We start from the raw sequence: 27,889 nt of genomic DNA, 5'->3' as shown, positions 1-27,889 counted from the left end.
CCACCTGATATTCATAGTATGAATGGCATAAGATGAAAATCATAATTTTGTTGCTGACTAGCAGTATGAGTTACAATAGATAATATTCAAAAAAGTGAATAAGTAATACCTTAAGTTCATCAGCCTCGCCTTCCAGCATGCTTCCATAGCTACGGTGAACCTGGAAAGACTGCTCAATCTGTAGGAATAGTTGCCACTTTGTCATGCTTATGGGACCCACCTCCAAATTCAATGATAGTTCTGTCACTGTGTCGTTGAGTGGGATCAACTTATCTCTAAGGAGCCAAAACTCATTGAAGAAGATCATCGGATAATAGTTCCCTGTACTGGGTTCAGTATTCAAGTCTGCAGTTTGTGTCAAGAAACTCAATATTTGCATCATAACTTCAATTCCAACCAACATTTACTTTAAGATTCAGTTTCTACCAAAATACCCGGTAGCTAAGGTAGAGAATTAATAAAGTACTGTATAACCGAAAAAAGCTGAGGCCAAAGTATCCCTAACTATAATATATTTCCAAATGTGCAACCTTAGCAAGATTGTTTGCTAAAGCTGTAGCCTGTAGCACTTCTAAACACATGATTAAACAAAACATTCATTTTAATGTGCCCCCCCCCCCCTCTCCCTGATGGCCTCCTCAATAAATTCTTCCCCCTCCCCCCACCTTTTTGATTCCCTTCAGTCCATTCCCTCTGATAGTGAAATCCATTCTGCCATCCTCTCCCATAAGCCCAATCGTGCTCCTGGCCCTGATGGATTTAGCATGGGCTTCTTCTCTTCTTCCAGGGAAATCATTAACGATGACCTCACCAAGGCCATCAAAAGCTTCTTCTATAATCCCAGCCAAATCCCTAAGGTTAACCGTACCTTCCTTTGCCTTATTCCCAAGACTGATGGAGCCTCCTCCATGTCTGACTTTAGGCCCATCTCCCTCTATAATTTCATCTACAAATTCATCGCCAAGATCTTGGTTAATTGTCTTAAGTTGGTTGTAGCCTCCTTAGTGAACCCCAATCAATCGGCTTTTATTTTTCGTAGGAGTATTTCAAAAAATATTATCCTTTGTTCCGAAATTGTCGGAAGCTTTGGCAGGAGCTCTCACACCCCTGCAGCTCTCATGAAAATTGACATTCACAATGCCTTTGTGATGTAGGACAAAACATGAAGATAAAGAGGCCCAAACACTGTTCACGTGAACAGTGCCACCGCCCCTTATTTTGCCTTGGTGGAATATTATTAGAAGATCCTGTGGGGCTCAAGACCAAATCTTGTGAAGACTTTTTAGAAGGGTCAATTTTGTCTCCAAGTGGGGATTTAGAACTTTAGTTTAGTTTCTAATTTTAGATTTAGAAGTAGGCTTAAGTTTCTATTTTTAATTAAACTTAGTTTCCAATTTTGTTCCTTGCATGTTGGCTGAACTACAAAGCCTAGTTTCTATTTTCATTAGGTTTCTTTTTAGTAGTTTCTATTTTTTTTTTTAACTTGAGGTGCAAGCATAGCCCTTTATTAATTGTAAAGCTGTTGTAGCCATTCCCCACGATTTTAAGAAGATGAATGAATATGAGTTGCAACTGAGTTTTTTATCCTTGTGGATGAAGGGTTGAAAAACCTGGCTGAGAGAGCTGAAGCATCTTTATCCCTCCTTTCTCTTGTCTTATTCCTTCCTCTTGCCCTACTCAACCTCTGTTGGTGACTGCTGCTGTGAGTCTTCAACTGCTCTGCTGCTACCACTTGTGTCAACATTATTCCATTTCTGCTGCATCTGTGAAGGACCAGAGATCAACCCAAATCACTGCTAGAGTTGCTGTGCTGAACTGAGACCAGGAAATCTATCCCCACACCTGCGGTTGCACCTCTTCCTAGTTCTCTGTTGCTGCAACCTTTGGATCTTCGTATCTCAGCAACTACTGGTCAGACTTGGCTGAGTTTTGGAGGGCTAAACCCTGCCAAGGAACCTCACACTCGATCCCAGTTTGAGCTCATTCTGCTGGCTGATTTGGTCTGTAGCTCCTACCTTCTAAATTTGGAGTTAACCTTCTAAATTGGCAATCTTCTTCTACCTTTGTTTCTGACCATTGCAATCAGCTCCTATTTGGAGGCTTACTCCATCCTACCAAGGCCTACACTCAACCTGAATTTGATCACCATCACATGGCTGAATATCGAGATTCTGTCAACTTTCTAATTCTGATTGTTGCTATTCTAATGTTCTGCTGCAACCTATTATTCATCCTATTGCAGAGTGGTTCTTACTTGAACCCCTTCTACATTACTTTGACTCTCTCTGATGGGATTTCCTGTGTGATGTCCTTCCCCCCTCCTTTTATCCGTTGGATATACTCCTGCATATCTTCCCCTGCCTTCTCTGTGCTTGTGAATGGCTCTCTTGCAGGCTATTTCTCTCCTTCTGTTGGCATTCGCCAAGGATGCCCCCTCTCCCCCTTCCTCTTCTCCATGGCTCTTGAAGTTCTCTCCCGCCTTATTCAATCCAACACCGACCATCTCCTTATTTTCCCCATTCCCAAATTCAAAGCCCTTAAGCTCACCCATCTTGCCTTTGCTGATGACCTTATGATTTTCTCTAAGGCCAACTCCTCCTCCATGGATTCACTTCACCTTTTTGAGAGCCTCTATGGGCTCCATATTAACCTTCTCAAATCCCATCTCTTTCTTGCCGGAGTTGGTGAGTTGCTGAGGGGGAAAAGGCTTCCCTCCTTGGCCTGACTGGCTTCTCCCTTGGCTCCCTCCCTGTCAAGTATCTTGGTCTCCCCTTGATTCCTCGTAGATTAACCAGTCACCAGTGTACCCCAATGCTGGACCTGATTCACAAAAGACTCCAACTTTGAAAAGGCAAACTCCTCTCGTATGCTAGAAGATTAGAGCTGATTAGATCGGTTCTCCAATCTTCCAACATCTATTGGCGTGGTATTTTTGGTCTTCCCAAATACACCATCAAAGCCCTTGAATCTTTAATGTGGGCCTTCTTCTAGAAAGGTATTGAAACAGCTAGATTCCTCCATCCCCTTAGCTGGGCCTCCATTTGTCTTCCCAAGGATGAGAGAGGCCTTGATCTGCGTAGGATCAAGGACTCCAACATTGCTGGTATCCTTAAGCTCATCTAGAAAGTCACATCCAAACAGTACAGCATCTGGGTCAATCGGGTTTATTCCTACCACCTCAAAGATAACTCCTTCTGAACTGTTCCCCTCTCTCTAGACTCCTCTTGGGTCTAGCGGAAAATTCTCAAGCTTAGGCCCATTGCTCTTAGAGGCATTCAATCTAGGATCAATGATGGTTCAACTACCTCTCTCTGGCTTGACCATTGGCACCCTATGGGCGTTCTCCTCCCAGAAGTCAATGCAAGAGTGGTTTATTCTTTCGGTATCCCCAAGCACTCATTTGTAGCCTCCATTATCTCTCAAGTCTCTTGATCTATTCTTCCCTCTTCTCCCCTTGCCCTCTCCCCGATCTGGGCCTCTCTTCCCCTTCCCTTACCCCCATCCTCCGTCACTTGGTTTCTTGGCTCCCCTCCCCCCTTCTGGCCAATTTAGCTCCTTCTCGGCTTGGAACCTTGTCAGAATCCATGCCCCCCCCCCTTGTCCCTTGGCGTAAGCTTTTTGGTTTAAAAGTCACACACCCCCCCGCCATAGTTTTACTGTTTGGAGAGCCTTCACCAATTTCCTTCCTACCCAGGACTTCCTTATCCATAGACATTTACCTGTCCCGCCCTCCTATGTCCTTTGTTGGAATGGCCTCGAGGATATTGACCATCTCTTCTTCTCTTGCCCCTTCTCAGCCTCAGTCTGGAAAAAAGTCCTTGATAGTTGCTGACTTGCTGGCCACACCCTAGAAGATCCTTACCCTTTTCCAGAGAGTGGCTGTGGATAGATATGTCTTTCCCTGGCAGCTTGAATTGTGACATTATGGGCAAGCTTGTGTTTGGTGCTTCTATCTAGCATATTTGAATGGAGCGAAATCTTCGAAGATGGATTTCCAATTCTCGTTCCATAGAATTGATTTGGAAAGCCATCTTTTTTTATGTCAGCTCCAAGCTCCATCTGTTCCCTCCTGGGGTTTATCTCTTTCTCTTCTTACTGCGCCACCCCTAGCTAGGGCAGGGTGCTTGTTTGCAGTCCCCCCCCCCCCAGTTCTCTCCATGTATTCTTCCCCTCCTCTTTTGGGGCTTTGGTAATCAATTATTTATTTACCAAAAAAGATGTGTGATACCATCCCACATGAGCTAAACTATAAATGAGGGAAGTCTCTTCTATAGATCTTGATTTCCTCTTCTATTTTTATCACTTGGAGAACATCAATAAATAGTGCATTTTTAAACAGTTAAAAATAAGCCGAACAGGAACTGATCAGCATGCATCTATGAAAATTGGGAGAGACACCACTAATCATACACATTATCGCTTTGTTTATTAAGGCCAGGCACCAAAACAAGTGCCAGTGCCTAAGAGACACAGAGATATACAATGCATATTAAGAGAGGCACACCATCCAATCCAAGTGAATATAGACTGGCCAAATTATAAGAATCAAGGATACAAGGCGCGACATTCGGTGGAATAGCATTATGAGGGTATCTGCAAAACAATTCCAGAAGAAGCAAGTTAAAAATAACTAGGTTCACAAGAAAGGATACAAGGGGTAATAAACCAGGAGAAAAAAAATAAATAAGACTTGCACCAGCAACGACCATATCTAAAAACACAAAATCTTGCTAGAAACATAAGCATATTAAGCCATTACAAAAGAATGTACTTAAGGTGAAAAGTGACAACTAGGCACATTTCCAATGAGTCAATGACCATTCAATCCTATCCACCCCTGTATTCCAATCTGCTTAAACATATACCTCCTACCAAAAGGGTAGTAAGGTAAGATGGACCAACTTGTAACCAAATATTTCAACAACTGCCTTGCATAAGCCATAAACATCATCTTCAATTAGACCAGGTTTGTCACCGCATATTTATCATTTAGGAAAAATGTTCCCACGGTCAGAGAACCTATAGTTAGAGTCTGTGTAACAGAAAGTCTTATTCATATATGCAAACTTGAGATCCCAAGCCAGATGCTACTCAACTAAATTAGGCCATGCAGACAATAAAAACCTACAAGTGAACTTGTTTTTGTTTGAAGAAATGTTAATTGAATGAACAACTGTTATTAAAGATAGAATAGTCACTGAAGTGACTGTGTTACAGGAGCAATTCCTTGGACCGGCTGAAACCCATTGCGAAACCCAGATGGAGATGAACCGGGTCGAATTGATTTTTGGGTTCAGTAGGATATTTTAGTTTATTTACTTATATTTTTATTATTTGGATTTATCTTGTAATCTTTTGTTTTAGTTTAATAGGCTAATTAGCGGTAAAATTTTATTTCAGTTTATGAGTCCAATTTAGAGTCAAGTTTAATTTCAGTTTTAGATTCCAATTAGGAGTCTTTTATTTTCCTCTTTAAATAGTAGCTCGTAACCAACATAAGATACAGATTCGAGATTTGAATGAATTCGAGAATGGGTTTACCTGCGGGTTACTGATTGTGAGTGTGTGCTCTCTCCCTTCCCTCCCTCTCTCTCCTATGGGCCATAAGATATTTGATTGAACTCTCTAACAAGCAATCCATGGAGGCTGAGATTTGCAACGAAGGAAACCCTTCCATATGTGACTTAAGCGGTTAAGCCCCTTAATCTTACTTCCATCTAAGTCCTCTGCTGTGAGTTGCATATCAAGATTCAAACTGGTACTTACCCTACAGCCTGAACATGTTGCAGCAGCAAAATACTTCTTTGTTCCATGATTATGGGTCCTACCATTGATCCCATTCAAGTGCATTATTAAGTACGAGTCAGTCTCCAAAGATTCAGATCCATTGGATTCCAGTAGCTCAAGTTTCCTGATTCGAAAGAGGGTTAGGTGCCGCTGGACTTGATATAAATTACAAGTCGAATTTCTATTAAATTACCTGCTACTTTCCCTTGTAGACTTGATATTTTTACAGATTTCCGATCATCTCTTGTTATTGACATACTTTGAGTTCAGGTGGGCCCATAGCAAACCCGAATCGGCTTTTGTGACCGGGGTTTGCATCAGATTGGGCTGACCATTTAATGTCCAGGAATTCTGAATGTCATCCTGACCGTTTCAGGGACAGAAACATCATAAATAGTAATTGAAAAAAGGAAAGAAAAAAAAAATGAATAGTTATATACATGAGCATGGACTCACGAGAAATTAGGGAGTTGTGAAAAATTCATGATGTAAGAGGAGAAAGAGAAGCTGCATCATAACATCCTCCAGTCGATCTCAATTAGACGAAATCTCTCCATCTCAGCCTCCGGTCACGCATCATCATCATCTAATATGTGTGTGAGAGAGAGAGAGAAGCATAGTTTATTAGTTTTCAAGGCACCAAGGTAAGCCAAGGTGCTTAGCCAGGAAACTTGGAGCCCAGGCACCTAGGCGGTGGCCTAGGTGAGGCTTTATTGGTTAAAGTGTGCTTAAATACAAGTTTAGTTTAAGACCTTTCAGGTTGTGTTCATACTTATTGTTTAATAATATCCTGACCAGATTATGTTAATATTTAGACTTCTTTTGAAGACCTTTTGGAAAACAAAGAAACAGATCTCAGTAATGAAGAATAGACATCATGGAATATCTTACATTCTGTTATCAGCTGAAGCATCTTGAAAGAGATAAACAGTCACATATTCAAAGTCAAGCAAGCTATCATAGAAAAAATCATTCAATCAATTCTCAACTAGTCAACTGCTTCTTGAAATAGAGTTCCAAGGTCCGAGCTTTTGAATTTTACAGAGAGCTCAATGTCTATTATCTTTTCAGTAATCTAAGTCATTCCAGGGTTGGTTTTCGATGTATCTGTATTCTGGCCTGGATTCCTTGGTCTTTTGGTCCTTTATTCTTTTTGTCCGCCCCCCCGAACTTCCATTTCTTTTTGAGTTTAGCAATTTGTTGAATTATGTAACCCGATAAGGGTATTCTGGGTGTTTTTGTCTTTTTTTCCTTTGTTTATTCCCCTGATATAAGCATAATCGGCTGTACAGGGGCAGTATTGTAATTATGCTCATAAGTAAAAGATATAAATGAAGGGGCTGTGAGTGAAGGAACAATTCACTCAAGCCATTCTATCATTCTCGGTTCAGCTAACATGGTATCAGAGCTGAAGCTAACCCTATTCTGATTCAAGCTTCCACAACCTCCATCTCTTCTCTTCTCTTCTCCTTTCTCTTTCTTCTACCTTCGATCTCTTCTCTCCTTCTTCTCTTGATTTCTCTTCTTCACCTTAGGGCAGCACTAATGAGGTGATCTTTCGATCTAGTTGATGACCTCTATCCTACCTCTCTTCTTTCTTATGATTTGAATTTTTTTTCTGCTCGATAGATGCTGCTCCTTCCCTGCGATATTGAAGACTTCCAGATTCTTGAAGATTTAGCCCTTTTTCTCTTGTAGGCTCTTCTTCCCTTTTTTGGAACTTCACCTGCACCTCCTTTGCAGCATCTTTCTTGAGATTGAACTCCTCTGAACAGCTTCTTAATCCAATCAATCTCTTTATTTCAGGGTTTTCTAAAAACCTGAAACTTATCGATTTTTTGGTTTGGGAGGTTTCTTTCTTCCTTTCAGCTGCTGGATTTCTTTTTGGAGTGTGTTTTACCTTAGAGAATCACTCTCCATTTCTGCCAACCTTTTGTTTGAGTCTCTTTCAGATTTCCCTTCTTTGAATCAATTTCAACATACAAGAGTGCCCAACAGGTGTTTGATAAATTGCCTCTTATAGCTCTCCTTCTTAGATTGGTGTTGATATTTTCAGCGTTGATTTCTACCATCAAGAGTCTCCATTGACAATAGTTTCAGCCTCAGATTCTAAGTTTTATTGAAGATTCCCTTTTCCCTCTCTTGAGATTGATTGTCTCTCTTATCGATCTTAAGGTTTCTGGTTTCTCTTGGCTGATTGCATAGGGTCTTCCTTCCTTGTTGGACTGCTCCAATGCCAGACTCAAATGCATCTTCTGCACCCTCTGGGCAAGATGGACAGCCCCAGACAGACCTTCTTCCACTTTCAGCTCCAATCAAGCTTGATGGCTCCAACTATCTTAAGTGGTCTTGGACCACCTATTTGACCATTGCTGTTCGAGGGCTGACTGTCACATACTTGGGACTATCCCCATGCCAACTGCAACTGGGTCTCCGTAAGAGAAGTGGCTGTCCAATGATGCCATGGTCATGTCTTGTTGCAATCTATACAACCAGATCTGTTCGACAATTTCATGCTTCTGGAGACAGCCCATCAGATTTGGAGTGCCGCCAAGGTAAGGGTGTCAATCTGGAACCAAAACCGTATACCGAAACCGAAACCGCCCGCATAAAACCGTACCAAACCGCACCGTTGCAAAAACGGTACGTTACGATATGGTCAAACGGTATTGACCACGGTACGGTACGATAACGGTTTTTACGGTCATACTGTCGGTATGTACCGAAACCGTACCGTTTTACCAAATTTGTACCGTAACCGTACTGTTTTGGGGTGTAAACATGCAAAAATGAAACCGTACCGTTTTCGTACCTTATGCATACCATTTTCGTACCGTTTTCATATACATACCGTTTATAAAAATCGAATTTATACCGTTTTTTGTACCGTATATATACCATTTTCGTACCGTACCGTATACATACCGTACCGAAACCGTACCGTAGCGGTACGGTTGTGGTATTGAAAATAGGGTTCCTAAACGGTACGGTACGGTATCAGTATTGGGTACCTATTTTTGGTACCGTACCGGTTGACAAGCCTATGCCAAGGAGACTTATGGGCGTGTTGGGAATGCGGCCCAAGTGTATGAGATTCGCAAAAAGGCCCATGATCTCACTCAGGAGGAGTTGTCTGTTTCTACATACTATGCTGCCCTCAAAAGCTTGTGGCAGCAATTGGATCATTACTCCACTTACCAGCCCTCTACACCTACTGATGTTGCTACCTACCATACACACCTCAACAATATCCGTGTGTACGATTTCCTGGCTGGTCTGAATATAGAGTATGACCCTATTCGGATGCAAGTGTTGAACCAGTCTCCCTTTCCTATACTGGAGCAGGACTTTACCATGATTCATACTGAGGAGACTCATCGGGCTGTGATGCTACATGCTCTGACTGTTACTAGGTCTGCCCTACAGACCACTTCCAGCCCTGCTTCTATTGCCACTACTGACAGTGGTAATGCTGCCTCCAAAGAGCCTGTCAAACATTGCCACAGGCCCCATCACACCAAGGCTCAGTGTTAGAAGTTACATGGGAAACCTGCTGATTTTGAGGCGAAACGAGGCCGGGAGAAGCCCAAACTAAAGGCAAACCTGACTGAAGCTACTGCTCCTACTGCTACAGTCCCCTCTGCTGACACTGGTTTTACTCAGGATGAGCTACTAGCCCTCCGTCGCATGCTCCAGCCATCTTCCGTTGCACCTATGCCTGCTGCATCATCTGGTTCTTACCTTGCCTCAGGTATTCCGGTCAGTAGTCAGTGTGCATCGGTTGTCTCTAGTCCTTGGATAGTCGACTCCAGTGCCACTGACCACATGACTGGCTCCTCTCATGTATTTCATCATTATTTCCCTTGCACTGGAAAAGATACTGTTCGAGCAGCCAATGGTTCACTTTCTCCCATTCATGGAAAGGGTTACATTCACTACTCTCCCACCATTACCCTAAATTTTATTTTGCATGTTCTTTCATTTCCTACTAATTTTCTTTCCATTAGTACTTTAACCCGAGATTTGAACTGCAAAATAGCTTTCTTTCCCTCTCATTGTGTCATACAGGATCTGGTGCAAGGCCACACGATTGGGGGTGGTAAGGTACATGGTGGTCTCTACATGCTCGACACGGTTCCGCTTACTCCACCATCAGCTTCCTCTTCGGCTTATCAGTTACATTCAGCAACCTCTATGGATCTCCATCTATAGCATTGTCGGGTTGGTCACCTTCCTCTTCGAACTTTAGCTTTCTTGTTTCCTCAGTTAGTTCAAAATTGTAACAAGGATGAGTTTTTATGTGAAGCATGTGTCTTGGCTAAGCAGACTCGTTCTACTTACTCTTCAATTAATAAAAGAAGCACTTCTCTTTTTGCTTTAGTTCATACTGATGTGTGGGGCCCTGCCCGTTATGTTTCTATTTCTGGCCATAGATGGTTTGTTTCCTTCATTGATTGCTTTACTAAGACCACTTGGGTGTACATGATGCAACACAAATGTGAGGTGTTTTGATGTTTCCAGCTCTTCCATCGTATGATTCAGACCCAATTCAATGCCACATTAAAAATTCTGCGAAGTTATAATGGCGAAGAATACATGGAAGATCAGTTCCAATCCTATCTGGTTGAGAATGGCATCCTGCATCAAACCAGTTGTGTGGACACCCCTGCCCAGAATGGAGTCGCCGAAAGAAAAAATCGGCACCTATTAGAAGTGACTCGGGCCATTATGTTTGCCCGGCAGGTTCCTCCTCAATATTGAAGTGATGCTATTCTCATTGTTGCCTACCTCATCAACTGTATTCCAACCCTTGTCCTTGATGGTCGTACCCTTGTTGACCTCCTTCAAGGTTCTTCCTCTTTTGCGGTTTCCCCAAAAATCTTTAGTTGTGTCTACTATGCTTGTAATCAGCATCTTCATGGTAAGCTTGATCCTTGAAGCATTCGATGTATCTTTTTAGACTACTCTCCTACCCAGAAAGGATACAAATGTTATCATCCACCTTCTCGACGTACATTTGTTGCCATGGATGTTGTCTTCCATGAATCTCTGGCCTACTACTCTCAGCAACCTTTGCAGGGGGAGCATGACCCAGTATATGAAGATGTGCCTGATCTTTTACCAACTTCTAATCAGGGGGAGCCCTCTTCTACCCTTTTGGCTCCTATTCAGGATAAGCCAACTTCAGCCTCCCAGTCACTTCCTACTCTGGGGAAGTGCAAACCTGTGAGTCAAATTCCTGTTGATCAAATTTACACCAGGAAGCACAAAGAGCAGGTTGAGACTACCACTACTGTACCACCTCTTCAACCGTCAGAACTTGATCCAGATCCAAATTCCGCTGCGTTACCTAGTAAGGATCCCTCTCTTGATTTACCTATTGCTGTTCGTAAAGGCATTAGATCTTGTACCCAACATCCCATCACCAATTTTGTTTCCTATGATGCTTTGTCTCCTTCCTATTGTGCATTTGTGTCCTCTCCTTCCTCTGTTTCTACTCCTCAAAAATGGCAGGAGGCAATGGAAGATCCAAAGTGGAAAGCAGCCATGTTGGAAAATATGATGGCCTTATCCAAGAATGAGACATGGGAACTGCCAGCTCTTCCTTCGGGCAAGAAAACAGTGGGCTGCAAATGGGTGTTTGTTGTCAAGCAGAAGCCTGATGGAACGGTGGATAGATATAAGGCTAGACTGGTGGCCAAGGGAATTACCCAGACCTATGGGATTGATTATCAGAAAACATTTGCCCCCGTGGCAAAGTTGAACACCGTTCGGGTTTTGCTATCATATGTTGTCAATCTTGGCTGGGATTTGCAACAATTGGATGTTAAAAATGTTTTCCTTCATGGAGAGCTAGAGGAGGAAGTCTATATGGAGATACCACCAGGTTTTTCTTGTGGCAAGACTTATGGAAAGGTTTGCAGACTGAAGAAGGCGTTATATGGGCTGAAGCAATCTCCTCGGGCTTGGTTTGGCAGCTTCCATAAGGCAATGATCTCTGTGGGGTACAAACAGAGTAATGCTGATCACACCTTGTTCATCAAGCGGAATGGAGATAAAGTTACTCTTCTCATAGCCTATGTCGACGACATAGTGGTAACTGGCAATGATGCAGATGAAGTCTCTCACCTAAAGACTTTCTTGGGACGAGAATTTGAAATCAAAGATCTAGGACAACTTAGGTATTTTATTGGGATTGAAGTTGCTCGTTCTCCCAAAGGCATCTTTCTCTCCCAAAGGAAATATGTTCTAGATTTACTTTCAGAGACTGATTTGTTAGGATGTCACCCATGTGACACCCCCTTTGGAGGCTACTACTCATCTACAAGAGAAGGATGGTGATCCCGTTGATAAAGGCGCTATCAAAGGTTGGTGGGAAAACTAATCTCTCTCTCCCACACCAGACTAGACATTGCATTTGTTGTTAGTCTGGACAGTCAGGTCATGCATGATCCCTACTCCACCCATATGGTTGTTGTTCTTCGTATTCTCCACTATTTGAAGTCAGCTCCAGGGAAAGGGATTCTCCTGTTTCAACATTATCACCTTCGCATTAAGGTGTACACATATGCTGACTGGAGTGGTATCCTAGACAAAAAATCCACTTCAGACTGTTGTACCTTTGTAGGAGGTAGCCTTGTCACATGGTGAAGTAAAAAGCAAAATGTGGTGGCTAGGTCTAGCGCTGAAGCGGAATTCCGTGCCATGGCCCAAGGCATATGTGAACTATTGTGGCTTCAGAGTTTACTCCAGGATATTGGTTGTTCTGTTCATCTTCCGATGATGTTGTACTGTGACAACAAAGCAGTAATCAGCATTGCTCACAATCCAATGCAACATGACCGTACCAAGCATGTGGAGATCGACAGACACTTCATCAAGGAGAAATTAGAAAATGGGCAGATTTGCAAATCCTTTGTGAAATCCGACGATCAACTTGCAAATGTATTCACCAAAGGGTTAAGTGGAAAGTTATTTCACCCTAGTCTAGTCAAGTTGGGCATGTGTGATATTTATGCACCAACTTGAAGGGGAGTGTTGAGTTATGTAACCCGATAAGGGTATTTTGGGTGTTTTTGTCTTTTTTTCCTTTGTTTATTCTTCTAATATAAGCATAGTCGGCTATACAGGGTCAGTATTGTAATTATGCTCACAAGTAAAAGATATAATGAAGGGGTTGTGAGTGAAGGAACAATTCACTCAAGTCATTCTCTCATTCACGGTTCAGCTGACACAATTTTAGTCAATGGGGTGACTTACCATGCATCATGTACTTGCCGAGCAAGTTCCCTGACCTCCCGATTCCCATGGCAACTCTTCTGGACACAGGCAAGTCATGTCACTCTTGCAAGGTAGGATACTTTCTGGAGTGGGAACGAAACCAGAACGGCATAAGTCTTATTTTCATTGTTTTGACCATGTGATAAATATTTTTCTGAGCAAGAACTTGACTTTACAAGACACAACCCAAAATAAAGGGCCCATAGGTTATTAAAAAAAGGAATGTCTCCAGTAAAGGAATTATTATCAGCAAGTAGATAACTTTTACTTTGCAAAGGTTTTTCTTACCAAACTGATGATGGATGAGTACTTTCTATAGTCTTACGCCATAATCAAGCACATAAGGCCTTTGCTTTTTTTTTTTTAATCCTCTTTCCTGGAGGGGATAAAATTCTTCTATTTTTTCTTTAGTTTCACACAAACAGTTCAGGAATAAGCTCTCCTATTGGTTCAGCATATAGGAAATTCCTGGATTTATTTACATTTATTTCTCAGTGAGAGTACTACTTTCCAATCAATACTGCCAAAGAACCAACATAAGCTACACGGGAAATAATAGATAAGGAGTTTGAATAAAAATTCAAGACAAAACAATTCATCTATGTTGTCCATGCCCATATTCTTGCTAAACATAATCATTCTAAGCGAAAGAAAATTAACACTGTAGGCAACAGTACCGTGTAAAGTCATCGACCAAATTAATTGTAATATTTGGTTTCCAATAGGGAACCCATTCTATTGGACCATCATCTTTTGAATCAATCTGATTTTCATCTGCCACCTGTAGCGGCAACAATATCTTCAAAGATCCAAATGTAACATGAAAACCACAGGAGAAAATGCAATATAAATAGTTGATAAAAGGAACGCATAGAACAAGTGAAAATGCTATTTAGAAAACCACAACCGTATCCAGATGGCAAGAATCACAAGGACAATAAATCTAACAACCAGTGCTGATGCATATTTCAAAGCTAGAATGTAATTCAATGAGGTGTCTACCTGCTCGACAGTGGTTCCTCTTCTACAGTCTATCCTGAAGCACATCACTCAGATTCCACTTCTGCATTGTCTGAGATTTACCAGTGGCATAGGCGTCTGGGACATCCCCCACTGGGAACATTAGCTAGAGTTTTTCCTACTTTATTTAGAAAATGTAATTCCAAGACTATCTTGTGATGCTTGTCTTTGCCAAGCAAACTAGGAATGTTTATCCAGTTTCAGTTAATAGAAGTTTAGTTCCGTTTGCTTTGATTCACTCTGATGTGTGGGGCCTTGCCCGTTGCGTTTCTATTACTAGATTTCGATGGTTTGTTACATTTATCAACTGTCATTCTAAGCTCACTTGGATTTATTTGATGAGACACAAGAATGGGATTTTTCAGTGTTTTCGCCTATTTCATCGTTTGCTTTAGACTCGATATGATGTCAGACTAAAAATGCTTCACACTGATAATGGAAGAGAATATATCGATGGTGGTTTTCAGTCTTATCTTGCTGACCATGGGATTGTCCATCAGACTAGTTGTGTGGATAACCCGGCACAAAATGCAGTGGCTGAACGTAAGAACCGACATTTGTTGGAGGTGGCCAGATCACTTATGTTTGAGATGCATATACCAGCCGAGTATTGGTGTGACGCAGTCCTTACGGCGGTATACCTTATCAACAGAATGCCATCTCGCGTATTGGAGTCCCACTGTCCCATTGAGATGCTTACTCTGGATCCTCCTTTATTGTTCCCCCTAAGGTTTTTGGTTGTATGTTCTTTGCCCGCAATCATCAACTTCAAGGGAAATTTGATCCACAAGGCCTTCAGTGTATTTTTCTTAAGTACCCTATTACACAAAATGGTTACAATTGCTACCATCCACCATCTTCTAATGTATTGGTCACCATGGATGTTGCATTTCAAGAATCAAAGTCTTACTATCCCGTGGTTACACATCTTCAGGGGGAGTCTGCTGCTTTACGAGAAGATGCAACTTTGGTGGGTTCTCTTGATGGTTGCCCATCATTCCCGATGGAGGCCAAGGATAGTTCGGTTGAGAAGGGGACAGACAGCTGTTGGAACCGATTCTTTGGTCCAGGGGAAACCAAAACAGTTCCTAGTTTTTTCTCGTTCTCGGTTCAGGAAACAAAGTGATCACAAGACCACTGCTCCATCTTTACAAGCTGAAACCACGACTACCACTATGCCTGGTCAATCACCTACCCCTAATCCAGGATCCGATGCTCCATTAGGTAATCTCCTCCCTTCAAGTGATAATATTCCTTCTCTTGACCCTACTCTAGAGTTAGTCATTGCTGTTCGCAAGAGACGTAGAACTTATACTCAGCATCCCATTTCCCATTGTGTCGTATAATAGTTAATCACCATCCTATCTTGCTTTTGTTTATTCTTTGTCCTTTATTTCCATTCCTCATAATTGGCAGGAAGCTTTATCAAATCCTAAATGGAAGGAAGCCACGAACGAAGAAATGAGGGCTCTTGGGAAAAATGACATGTGGGACTCGAATAACTCTTCCACCCCATAAGAGATAGTTGGCTGCAAATGGGTATTCACAATCAAACAAAGAGTTGATGGCAAGGTAGATAAATACAAAGCTAGATTGGTAGCCAAGGGATTTACCCAAACCTATGGGATCGACTACCTGGAGAATGAATACCATAAGAGTCATCATCTCCTGTGTTGTTAACATGGGATGAGAGCTACAACAACTGGTTGTTAAGAATGCCTTCCTCCATGGTGAGCTCAAGGAATAAGTATATATGGACATTCCTCCTGGAGACTTTAGTAGTGCAACTCAAGGGAAGGTCTGCAAGCTGAAGCGTGCGTTATATGGGCTAAAACTCCTAGGGCCTAGTTTGGTCGGTTTCATAGAGCTATGGCATATGGAGGTTGTATATCATATTTTACGATACTTGAAATCAACTCCTGGAAAGGGTATTGTAAACAGCCTTGGAATTAATGCTTAGATGATCTTATCGATCATCCCAGCCTCTTATTTATAATAAAAACAAATTACAGCAAAGATAGGAATCCCCCCCAATCCTATTCCTACTAGGAATTCCCACTATAACTAGGAATCCCAAATAGGAATCGTATAGGGGAGAAAAACAGGGAAAAAACAATTAAAAACTAATCAAACTAAAATAAGAAAGGAAAGCCAACTAGGACTAGGTTACCCCTAGTGGGTAACGTAGCGTAGCCTTATCTCAACACTCCCCCTCAAGTTGGAGCAAAGATGTCGATCATGCCCAACTTGACTATATTGGGATGAAACAGCTTCCCAGACAATCCCTTAGTGAAGATATCTGCAAGTTGATCAGTAGACGTCACAAAGGGAATGCAAATCAACCCTTCTTCTAACTTCTCTTTGATGAAATGCCTATCCACCTCAACATGCTTGGTACGATCATGCTGTACTGGGTTGTGTGCGATGTTGATTGCAGCCTTATTGTCACAGTACAACATCATAGGAAGACGAATAGGAACACCAAGATCTTGTAGCAGCCCTTTAAGCCAGAGTAACTCACAAATACCCTGTGCCATAGCTCGAAACTCAGCTTCGGCACTAGAACAACCAACAACATTTTGCTTCTTACTACGCCACGTGACAAGATTTCCACCTACAAAGGAGCAATACCCAGAAATAAACTTGCGATCTGCAGAACCAGCCCAATCAGCATCAGTGTATGCTTCAATCCGTAGATGACCATGCGTAGACAAAAGAATTCCTTTTCCAGGAGCTGACTTCAAAGAGTGCAAGATACGAAGATTCGCCTCCATATGTGAAGAGTAGGGATCATGCATAAACTGGCTCACAGTACTCACGGCGACAGCAATGTCAGGACAAGTGTGTTAAAGATAAATCAGCTTCCCTACAAGTCTTTGGTACCGGCCTTTATCAACAGGCTCACCCTCTTTCTCCTTAAGTCGAACAGTAGGGTCCATAAGAGTATCTAAAGGATGACAGCCAAGCAACCCGGTCTCAACCAATAAATCTAGGACATACTTCCTCTGGGAGAGAAAAAATGCCTTTAGAAGATCTGGCTACTTCAATCCCAAGAAAGTATCGTAGTTTCCCTAGATCCTTAATCTCAAATTCTTGTCCAAGGAAGGTCTTCAACCGTCTGATCTCATCACCATCATTGCCAGTAACCACTATATCATCAACGTAGACTATAAGAACAGTGAGTTTTTCACCAACCCTCTTTATAAAGAGTGTGTGATCAGCATTACTCTGCTTATAGCCTACAGAAATCATGGCCTTGTGGAACCGCCCAAACCATGCTCGAGGTGACTGCTTCAGCCCATAAAGTGCACGCTTCAATTTACATACTTTTCCTTGATTTCTGTCACAAGAGAATCCTGGTGGAATGTCCATATACAGCTCATCATCCAGTGTTCCATTTAGGAAGGCATTTTTTACATCTAGCTGCTAAATCCCATTCAAGGTTGATCGCACAAGATAATAACACACGAACAAGATTTAACTTGGCAACAGTGCAAAGTTTCCCGATAATCAATGCCGTATGTCTGAGTGAACCCTTTGGCCACGAGTCGTGCCTTATACCTATCCACAGTGCCATCCACCTTCTGTTTCACCACAAACACCCATTTGCATTCAACAATTTTCTTCCCAGGTGGAAGAACCACAAGCTCCCATGTGTTATTTTTTTTCAGGGCTTCCATTTCTTCCATCATAGCTGTCTTCCACTTTCCGTTTGATAAAGCTTCCTGCCAATTGTTAGGAATACGAACAGAAAAAAGAGAGGAAACAAAGGCACGAAAGGATGGGGAAAGGGAATCATAAGAAACAACATGAGATATCGGATGCTGAGTGCAAATCTGACACCTTTGCGAAGAGCAATAGGTAAATCAGGAACATTACCAGGTGGAGAGGCAGGTTCTGGATCCGGGTTCGGCAATTGGATGGGTACTGGAGTAACAGTTGATTGGACCTGCTTATGTTTCCTTGCATAGGTCTTCATATTACTGGCATCAATCCTCCTCTGAAATTCACTAATAGTCCTCTCGACAGAGTCCGACCGGGTAGCTTGCTCCCCCGAATAGAAATGGTCTCCCCTATATAGGAACCTCTCCCCCTGACTCAGGGGGAGTACTAGGGGCAGACCAAACTGGTTCGGACTCATGGTAAACAGACTGAAGTGGAGGTGGAGAGTCGATAGTCAGCACATCTTCACTAACACTCTCCCCCTGAAGAGGTGGGGACACATAAAATGAAACATTTTCATGAAAGACAACATCCATGCTGACAAAAGTCCTGCGGGATGGAGGGTAGTAACATTTGTACCCTTTTTGGGTAGCAGAGTATCCCAAGAAAATGCAGCGGAGGCTACGTGGGTCAAGTTTACCAGGGGACCTTGTATCCCTGGCATAACAAACGCAGTCAAAAACTTTAGGTGGGACTATAAAGGAAAAAGAGCCAAGTAATAGCTCCATAGGGGCTTGCGAAAGAAGAACCCGACTGGGCAACCTATTAATTAAATAGGTCAAGTAAGGACAAGATCCCCCCAATAAAGGGAAGGGACATTGCGAGCAAACATAAAAGCCCTAGCCACCTCCAAGAGGTGGCGGTTTTTTCTCTCAGCCACACCATTTTGGGCTGGAGTATCAACACAGCTAGTCTGATGGAGGATTCCATGTGCAGCAAGGTATTTTTGGAACTGACCTTCCATATACTCTTTCCCATTGTCACTCCTTAAAATTTGAAGAGTGGCATTAAATTGGGTCTTAATCATTTGATGAAAGTGCTGAAAACATAAAAAAACTTCACTTTTTGTGTGCATAAGGTATACCCAAGTGAACCTAGAATAGCAATCAATAAAAGTGACATACCACCGATGGCCAGTCAGGGAAGCTTTCCTACTAGGCCCCTACACATCAGTATAAACAATATGGAATAAGGAAGATGATCTTTTATTAGAAATAGGGTAAGTTGACCGTGTCTGTTTAGCCAAGACACAAGGCTCACAAAAAAGTCTTCCTTATTACAATCTTTAACTAATGCAGGAAATAAATTGGATAAAGTACCTAAGGGGGGATGGCCTAGTCTAGAGTGCCATTTATGCAAGTCAGAGGAGAAAGATGCCGAAGGTAAAATCTGAGTATGTTTAGGATCGCCATCAAGTAGGTACAATCCACCATGCACTTTACCCGATCCAATCGTCTTCCCCAAGTCCACTTCCTGAAAGGCACAGTGAGTGGGAAAAAAAGTCACTTTACAATTCAGGGATTTAGTGATACTGCTAATGGAAAGAAGGTTAGTTGTAAATTTGGGAATATGCAACACAGATGACCGTGTAAGAGAAGGAGAACAACCAATGGATCCTTTCCCTGAGATGGAGGAGAGGGACCCATCAGATTTTAACTTTATCCTTACCAGAAGCAGGAGAATATGTATTAAAAAGACTGGAAGAACCTGTCATGAGATCAGTAGCACCAGAGTCTATGATCCATGGAGTGGATGCTACTGATGCACAATGACCAGCAAAGGAAATATCTGTACGGGCAAAGAAGAAACCTGAATTGGCAGCAGATGTGTTCAGCATACGACGTAGAGCCTGGAGTTCTTCCTGGGAGAACCCGATGTCAGCAGTGGGAGTTGGAGCTACGCTTTCAGTGTGATTGGCTTTATTTTTAGACTTAGCACGACCACGTTTAGCCTCAAAATCAGCTGGCTTCCCATGTAATTTCCAACACTGAGCCTTAGTGTGATATGGTTTGTGACAATGCTCACACTTAACAGGCTCTTTGGTAGTAGTAGTAGAAGTAGCAACACTGTCAACAGAAGCAACAGGAGTGGCACCAGCAGTCTGGAAGGTTGATCTCTCAACTTTGGAGTAATCATCATGGCAGCCCTGCGTGTCTCTTCACTGTGAACATAAGAAAAGGTCTCCTCTAGAGTAGGGAAAGGAACCCGTCCAAAGACTTGCACCCGAATAGGGTCATAGTCATCATTGAGGCCACCAGAAATCATAGACACGGAATTGGTCTACATAGGTGTGGTAGGCGAATATCAATAGCGAGAGTAGGTCGAAACCAAGCATAGTGATCCAATTGTTGCCATAAACACTTGAGGGTAGCATAGTATTTGGTGACAGACATCTCCTTCCGAGTAGTGTTTTGGAGTGTCTTCCTAATTTCATAAACCTGAGCACCACTACCTGAACGACCATAAGTGCCCTTGACAGCTGTCCATATTTGTGTAGCAGTGTCAAGGAGAAGATACTGACTAGAGAGGTCAGTGGTCATAGAGTTTAGAATAAAGGACATTACCATTGCATCATTGGCAGCCCATTTAGTACGAGCAGCCCCTTCTTCAATAGGTTGTTTGGCGGTGCCAGTAAGATGGCCAGTGAGTCCCCTTCCAACCACTGTTAGGGATAATGATCTGGCCCAAATTAAGTAGTTTGTACCACCAAGCTTGATGGCAGCAGCATAAGGGAGAAAATCAGACCTTGTTTGATCTCCTCCAGAAGTAGCAGTAGTCATCTCTGAGTCACCCATGATTCAGCCAAGCAGTAGTAAAAATCAGATCTTCAAAAACTTGATTCAAGTGTGAATAATGGGTTTTGAAATTGCAGAATTTTCAGCCTGCAGAATGAGCTGAAACTGATGTCGAGTTTCCCTCTAATAGCAGGGAAGATATCTGCCAAAAATTAGCTCTTTCTAATAAGCCAATAAAAAGCCCTAAATTTTTGCCAAATTTAGGAATAAAATCTGATTGCAAAAACCCTGATTGCAAGAAAAAGATGCAGAAAAAAATGCAGAATTGGATCTAAACCAATGCTGCAGTCTTCAAACAAGGACTGATGCAAACCAATAATAGCAGGAACCAAATTCCATAAGTGCAGAAATCAAACTCCAGTTGAAAAATAGTTCGATCTCCAAGGATGGAAAAAACCTGCCGGCAGAAATAGGTCACACCTCTGTTCTTTGATCTTCAATGAGGTGACATTGAGGGCAGCAACTAAATTTGCATTCTATCACCTCATAGTTGCTGCCCTGATGGAGAGAAAGAGGCCAAGAGTGGTGGAGAGGAAGAAAAAAAGAAAAAACTGAGAAATAATAGAGAGGAGAGAACCAGAAATCGAGAGTAGCTGTTCCTAGATCAGATTAGGCTTTGATACCATGTAAACAGCCTTGGAATTAATGCTTAGATGATCTGATCGATCATCCCGGCCTCTTATTTATAATAAAAACAAATTATAGCAAAGATAGGAATCCCCCCCAATCCTATTCCTACTAGGAATCCCCACTATAACTAGGAATCCCAAATAGGAATCGTATAGGGGAGAAAAACAAGGAAAAAACAATTAAAACTAATCAAACTAGGGGAGAAAAACAGGGAAAAAACAATTAAAACTAATCAAACTAAAATAAGAAAGGAAAGCCAACTAGGACTAGGTTACCCCTAGTGGGTAACGTAGCCTTATCTCAACAGGTATCTTATTTTTGCCTCATAGTCACATGCGTGTGGAGGCATTAACAAATGCTGATTGGACTGGATCACCAAATGATCGACGCTCCACTTCAGGGTACTGCAATTTAGTTGGTGGTAACCTTGTTACATGGCGAAGCAAGAAACAGGCAGTAGTTGCAAGATCAAGTATTGAAGCTGAATTTAGGGCCATGGCACTTGGGATTTGTGCGTTACTTTGGCTTCAAAGTCTTCTCCGGTATTTGGGTGTTTGTGTTCCAATTTCGATGATGTTGTACTGTGACAGTAAATCTGCCATCAGCATGCCCATAACCCAGTCCAACATGATCGGAAGAAGCATGTAGAGATAGACAGGCATTTCATCAAAGAGAAATGGGAGCAAGTACTTATCTATATACCTTTTGTGAAGATTGGTGATTAGTTAGCAAATGTTTTCCTAAAGGTCTTAGTAGTAAGGTTTTTCATCCGATTTTGTGCAAGTTGGGCATGTTTGATATTCATGCACCAACTTAAGGGGGAGTGTTGTAATATGGGCATAAGGGTATTTGTGTCATTAGAGTTTATAGTGTGTTGCCCTAGGGGCATTAATGTACTTGTACCTTCTATCTTTTATTATAAATAAAGGTGGCTGGTGTCTAAGAGACACAAGTCAGATATCTCCCAACTCTCAACACATTTAAACCACAAATAATTATTAAGGTGTATTACATTGACCTGGCAATCATCTCAGCAATCTACAACATATGCATCCTTCCTCACAAATATCTTGAATATGTAAAGAAATCATGCCGGAAGTTTGACTCTCCATGCCATGGATACCTCAGAGCTTTAAGTGAATTACCTCTGCCCAAATGATAGTCGATTTCCTCTTTAGACAGAGGAAGCCCATTCTATCTCAAATGATACCCAAAATGAGCAGGTGTCAGGTAAGTGTTTGATCATTGAAAATGTCCTTTCCTAGAATGCAACAGTCTCCCCAAATTGTTCCTTCATGTGTAATGTCCTCAAAACACCCCATCTATAAATGATACCGGCAATAAGCCAATCTGATATTTGCTGAAACCATCATATACCAAACAATACCAAAAGCAACTACCAGGATAGCAAATCAAATTTGTGCAAGCAGATGGTGCATGTCCATCAACTGAACAACTTGTCCTCTCTTCAAAGTCCAGAGAAACAACAAAGTAGATCGCATAGATATTGCAGTTTGAGACAACTCAATTGAATTTCATACTGGATATTATGACGACATTACCTCCTCAGCTGTGGGGAATAAATGTTCTCAGTTGCAACCCACCATTATCAGATCCTCTCTATCATTGTCTGCATCGATTACTTTCCACTAGTATAACACCTTTCATGATAATAGAAGGGAACGTGAAAAGAGTGGATAGGGTGAAAATCTAGCAATGTTGAACTGGGTTTGTGGACCAAACACTGAATAGACCTTGACTGCATTGTAAATCCACCAGCAAGGATTATAAAGAGAAAATGAATGCCCTTATAAAATTCAACAGAATTGGAAGAAACAACCCATAAAAAAAACATGTTTAAACCTAATATTGTTCTTCCCTCTGACTAACATGCACAGATATATGGAAAGATCATCTACCAAGAGTTTCCATGAGAAAGTTTACTATCCACATGCAATAGAATGCTAAGACTTCACATTTAGGTAAAGCCATCAAACAATGGGGAAAATAAGTACATGAGGATGATCAACAAAACAACAAACCTCAGATTCTTTTTCACCCTCTTCAGAGCCTTCGGAATTCCCCAACAAGCTCTTTCTCTTATCAACTTTTGACTTGGGTAAGTACGTCACAACAGCTGAAATCAGTGCCAAAAAAGAAATCGTATATAATACCAAATTCTGAGGCATTGAGGTTTTGAAAGCTAATCCAAACACACTAAAGACCATATAGTTACTTACAATGTGTCCTTCCAAAGGCCGCAAATGGCTGATATTCAGGATCACTCGGGTCTGGAGGAAAACCAGACCGTGCAAAGAAAACATGAGCATACAAACTACCATTGTGCTTCAAAGCCTGGATTAAGAACATGAAATTCATTATGTAAGTAAAATAAATAATCAGAAGACGAAGGAAAACAAATAACTAATGTCAATTTAAGTGTTACAGCATCCCCTTCGCAATACCTCTGATGGAACATATTTCAAAAAATGAGACCTTGTACCATCAGGTCCCCAGCTTGCATATGGAATGCTTGCCTCATGCCAAATAAGGGCACCCTCATTACTGAAGTCATTAAACTTTTCGTGCTCCGAAAGGTACAGCCACATATCCTGGCCACAGAAGGTGTAGTCAACTAAAGAACTTATGTTCAGAAACAGACTAAGAAAACATCAGAATAGACAGAATAATACATGTAATGCAATGCAATTGGAGGATACTGGGTACATTGAAACCAGAACTGCATTATTCAATTTTAAATATTCTTAGTCCTCAGGCTGAAAATGATACCTGAATGCCTCAACATACTAAGACAAAAATATTCCAAAACTGGTATCTTGTGCTGTGTTTAATATTTTTCTTCCCTTAACCAATTATTCACATTGAAATATATGCAACGGCAAACAAATAGCTAAAATGGTTACATCTAAAACTAGAACCCTTAATCACTATAGTTTTCTTCTGTTACCAAAAAAGTAATACGCATTGATAAATATGCAAGGCAAAACAAAATAGATAAACTGGTTACTTTTAAAACTAGAACCTTCAAACGCCAATCCCCTATCCAGTTGCAGTTAGAATCAATTCGGATGGAAATTCGCTTAGCAGGATGGAGTTGGCATCACACTCTCTCTCTATAAATATATAGAGATTGAAGATTCTAGCTAAAAGCAGAATTGGCATTACCCTCCGACGGACGCTTAAAGCCCCCACCCACTTCCCCCTCCTCTTGTTTTCCATCTCCCTTCTACATGTTTTTGCCATTGTTTTTCTGTTTTTGCATTCTTTTTTGATGGTTCTATCCGTGTTCTTGCGGTATGGACCTTAAGATTGTCTTGCTCTATTTATACAATAATGAATCATTGTGCATAAAAAAAAAAGTACAACTTTTCAATTTTGCATTGTACTATTGGCTATTTTCCTACAACTATAAAGCATACTAAGGACAAGTTCCCGGAACATTCTGGGAACACCTCTGCTCTGCAGTACAATATTTTATCAGAACGTCAAACCAGGCCTTATTTGCTTGCCAAATATATATATATGCAAATGGTGATTTTTTGCAGAATAAATGTTAGAACTTTGTAAGCATTATAAACTTTACTAAATTTGGCATGAAGTATAGAGAGATGAACTTCAATAATTAAAGCTAAATCAGGGTGCCAGCACAATAGATTAGCCACTAGTTGCTATACCTACATCCCATATTACAGGAAACAAAGAGTTGTGTCACTTCCTCATACTAGTGCCCGTATATGTTTCAAGGATCCAAAGACTAGAAAATTCAATTAATTAGTACGAAAAAATTGCATTTTTCTCTACTGCCTTCCTGTCCTCTAAAGGAAGGGCAGAACACAGAGAGCTGATATGTGGTACAGCTCCCACCAGACTTGAAACCAAGTAATTGTGCATGATCTTAAGTTTTAATAATGGAGACCTAAAATCACATTAAACATCTTGCTAGTGCAAGATGGAACTTAAACAGGTTATAATTTGATTGAACCTCCAACTCTGAACCCCATCCATGTCATAAAACAGAAGAGATAGGTGCCTTTGAAAAGTGAAAACTGCATATATTTACAGGCCTGTCAGTGCAGCATTGATAGGTAGTGTTTCAGTCAACCATGCAGATTAATGCAGTGCCCATGCTCTAGCATTACCGATACAGACAATCAAAGAACAAAATATGGAATTTTGGGACTATCAAAAACATCTAGAGATGGTATTGTTTTGATCGAACTCTGACAACAACGTTGATGCAGAACAACAACAGGGTCAAGTTAGCAGTATAACAACAGGATCAAGTTACAAAAGACCAAAATTGAGCATTTCAGAAGTGTTCTAGTGTTACATAATTCTCTCTGTATGTTGATGTTTTCATTTTCTACTCATACCAAGTTCAAATTAGTTGTACTAAGCACTAATTCTTAAGCTTTAAATTAATGTTATTCCTAAGGAGATCAAGAGTAGTTCTCTTGCACAAAAAATCTTAGTTCACTGACTCACTCCATTAATGGGACATATGATTCAGAAGAAGATTTACCATCCTAGCAGGAACACTAAGGGACCAAAGTCCTACAATATAATTGTGCAGTTAACCTCGTTGCCTATCCTCAAATAAGCAAGAAAGGGCCATATATTATGTGATAACCTGATTCTTGATACATTAAATTTAGATGGAGAGTCCAAAAATAATCGACATTCCGTGAGATTAACAATATTTCACATTCTTCAATAGCCATCCAAATTTAAGGTAATTCCATTCCTAGAAGTGACATATGTGCTTATACAGTAATAGAAAGGGCTTTCTTCTCATTAGCCCTCCTCCCCCCCCCCCCCCCCGGATCAGAACTTTCTCATTAGCATTAATGCAAGGATTTAAATGTCTTATGTCTGTATCAGTAACTCGGTGAAACCAAATTTAGTACACATCGAGGCATGGGATTGTTCCTTCTCTAGGCAGCTTTGTTAACTATTCTGTGTTACATGTGAAGCCAGTTTCCTACAGACATATTAAACACACCAATAGCTAATTAAACAAGTACACAAAGTTGTATGCCTAAATTTCTCCCTTCCAGTCTCTAATCTCTACCCATAAGAACGAATTGAGAGACAAACCAGGGGCTCGCCCTTGTTGAAAAGATTAGAAATCTGCAGCGAAGGTTCAGTAGGTCGCTTCGGAGCGAAGAACTTAGTGATGAAATACCAAAACACCGCAATCCTTATTATTCCTGTTATCGATTGCCCAAATCCTGCTGGTTGCCGCCGCTGCTGTCCTCCTTGCGCTGGTCCTACCTGCTGTCCTGCTACTTCAACCGATGATGGGGAAGCCATGACTATGCTCCCTCAAAAAGAGAGAGAACACCAACGACGAACTCAAAAGAAAAACACCGAACGCCCAAAGTACCCAAAATAACTAAATCATTCGATTGCTAAGCGATCGACAGATTCAGAAAACAAAGAACAGAAAGCAAGAAAAAGTAGCACCGAAGCTAATCACTTCTCAAACTGATTCATCGCTCGATCGATGAGACGATGATCGATAAATTCATGAGCATGTGGGGATCGACACTGAAAGCAATCGAGAAGGATTTCAAAGCTGATCTCAGTTTATCAGAGCCTCTTTCCATTCAACCGTCAGATTGGTATCATGGTATCATTGGGATTGTAGTCCTACAATGTCGGTTAATATATTCTTAATTGACAGCTATCGTTTGCGTTTTAGTTAAAAAGAAGGATTTCCAAGCTGATCTACTCAACCGTCATATTGGTGTCATTAATAGATCCTAATCTGACAGCTATATTTTGCTTTTTAGTTAAAGGGGGGCTCCATGTGTCACTGTGAATTGTGAGGTCACCAGATGTCAAAAAATATCTAAAGCTCCTACTTTGCAACGGACGCCGGGCTCAAAGCCAGTCACATAATGGACTATGTATGAGATTGGGCCAAACTTCGAGCCCAGAATGATGGTGTAGACTTGAGCCCAAATGTCTCATGGTGCGGCCGGGTTAGACCAGGTCTATATGACCATCTGGTCTAATTTGGGTCTAGGGCCCTTAAGCCGATAACCACTTATTGCCAGGTGCAAATCGTGCCATGCTGCTAAACTAAGGCTGTCTTTGGTATCATTATGTTCGGGATTTTCTTATTGACACCCTTCAAGGTGTCATATAATTTGTAACTTTCTTTTTTTGCCCTTATCGTAGGATATACAATTTTTCCCAATGCCAGTAATGGTGTCATTTTACATGTATACTTGAAAAATATGCATAATAACAATATAATAATACGTTACTTTCAATTTATTTTTTAACTTTTTATACCCTTATCTGAGAAACCTTTTGAGAATAATACAAGGGGCAATAAAAGAACGTGTCATGTTCTTACTGTTCATGGCAATTTGAGGTTCCGTGGAAGGGTTCTCAAAGAAGCTACTAATCCATTGGAGGTTGTGTTCTTGATAAGAGGAGATGTGCTAAGGAGTGATTTTGGTGGGACTTTTGTGGGAATAAGAGAGATGCAATAAGATCACAATCTTCCAAGGGAATGAAGGATATTGGATTTACCATTGTTCTCACATGGTTTTGATGAAAGCCAAAGAGTTTTAGATTTGAGGAGGTTCCAGTGAGTTCTTTGGTGACAATGATCTCTT

The 27,889-nt window shown here is 41.3% G+C and overlaps 1 protein-coding gene across 1 annotated transcript in view; it reads right to left on the bottom strand.

Moving 5' to 3' along the window:
- LOC122670959 (cleft lip and palate transmembrane protein 1 homolog) overlaps nucleotides 1-26,774 on the bottom strand; it is a 41,681-nt gene extending 14,907 nt beyond the window's left edge. Inside the window, exons 1-7 of the mRNA XM_043868017.1 lie at nucleotides 26,355-26,774; nucleotides 23,702-23,848; nucleotides 23,477-23,591; nucleotides 23,279-23,373; nucleotides 13,746-13,849; nucleotides 4,556-4,593; nucleotides 110-345 (exon numbers count right to left, since the gene is read on the bottom strand). Coding sequence (XP_043723952.1) covers nucleotides 110-345; nucleotides 4,556-4,593; nucleotides 13,746-13,849; nucleotides 23,279-23,373; nucleotides 23,477-23,591; nucleotides 23,702-23,848; nucleotides 26,355-26,570 — 951 coding nt within the window. The 5' untranslated portion in view covers nucleotides 26,571-26,774. The remainder of the gene's footprint in view (nucleotides 1-109; nucleotides 346-4,555; nucleotides 4,594-13,745; nucleotides 13,850-23,278; nucleotides 23,374-23,476; nucleotides 23,592-23,701; nucleotides 23,849-26,354) is intronic.
- Nucleotides 26,775-27,889: the final 1,115 nt, after the last annotated feature.

The sequence above is a fragment of the Telopea speciosissima genome, chromosome 1 (genome assembly GCF_018873765.1).
Source record: "Telopea speciosissima isolate NSW1024214 ecotype Mountain lineage chromosome 1, Tspe_v1, whole genome shotgun sequence".
Taxonomy (NCBI): Eukaryota; Viridiplantae; Streptophyta; class Magnoliopsida; order Proteales; family Proteaceae; genus Telopea; species Telopea speciosissima.
This window is presented reverse-complemented; position numbering and strand designations above follow the sequence as displayed.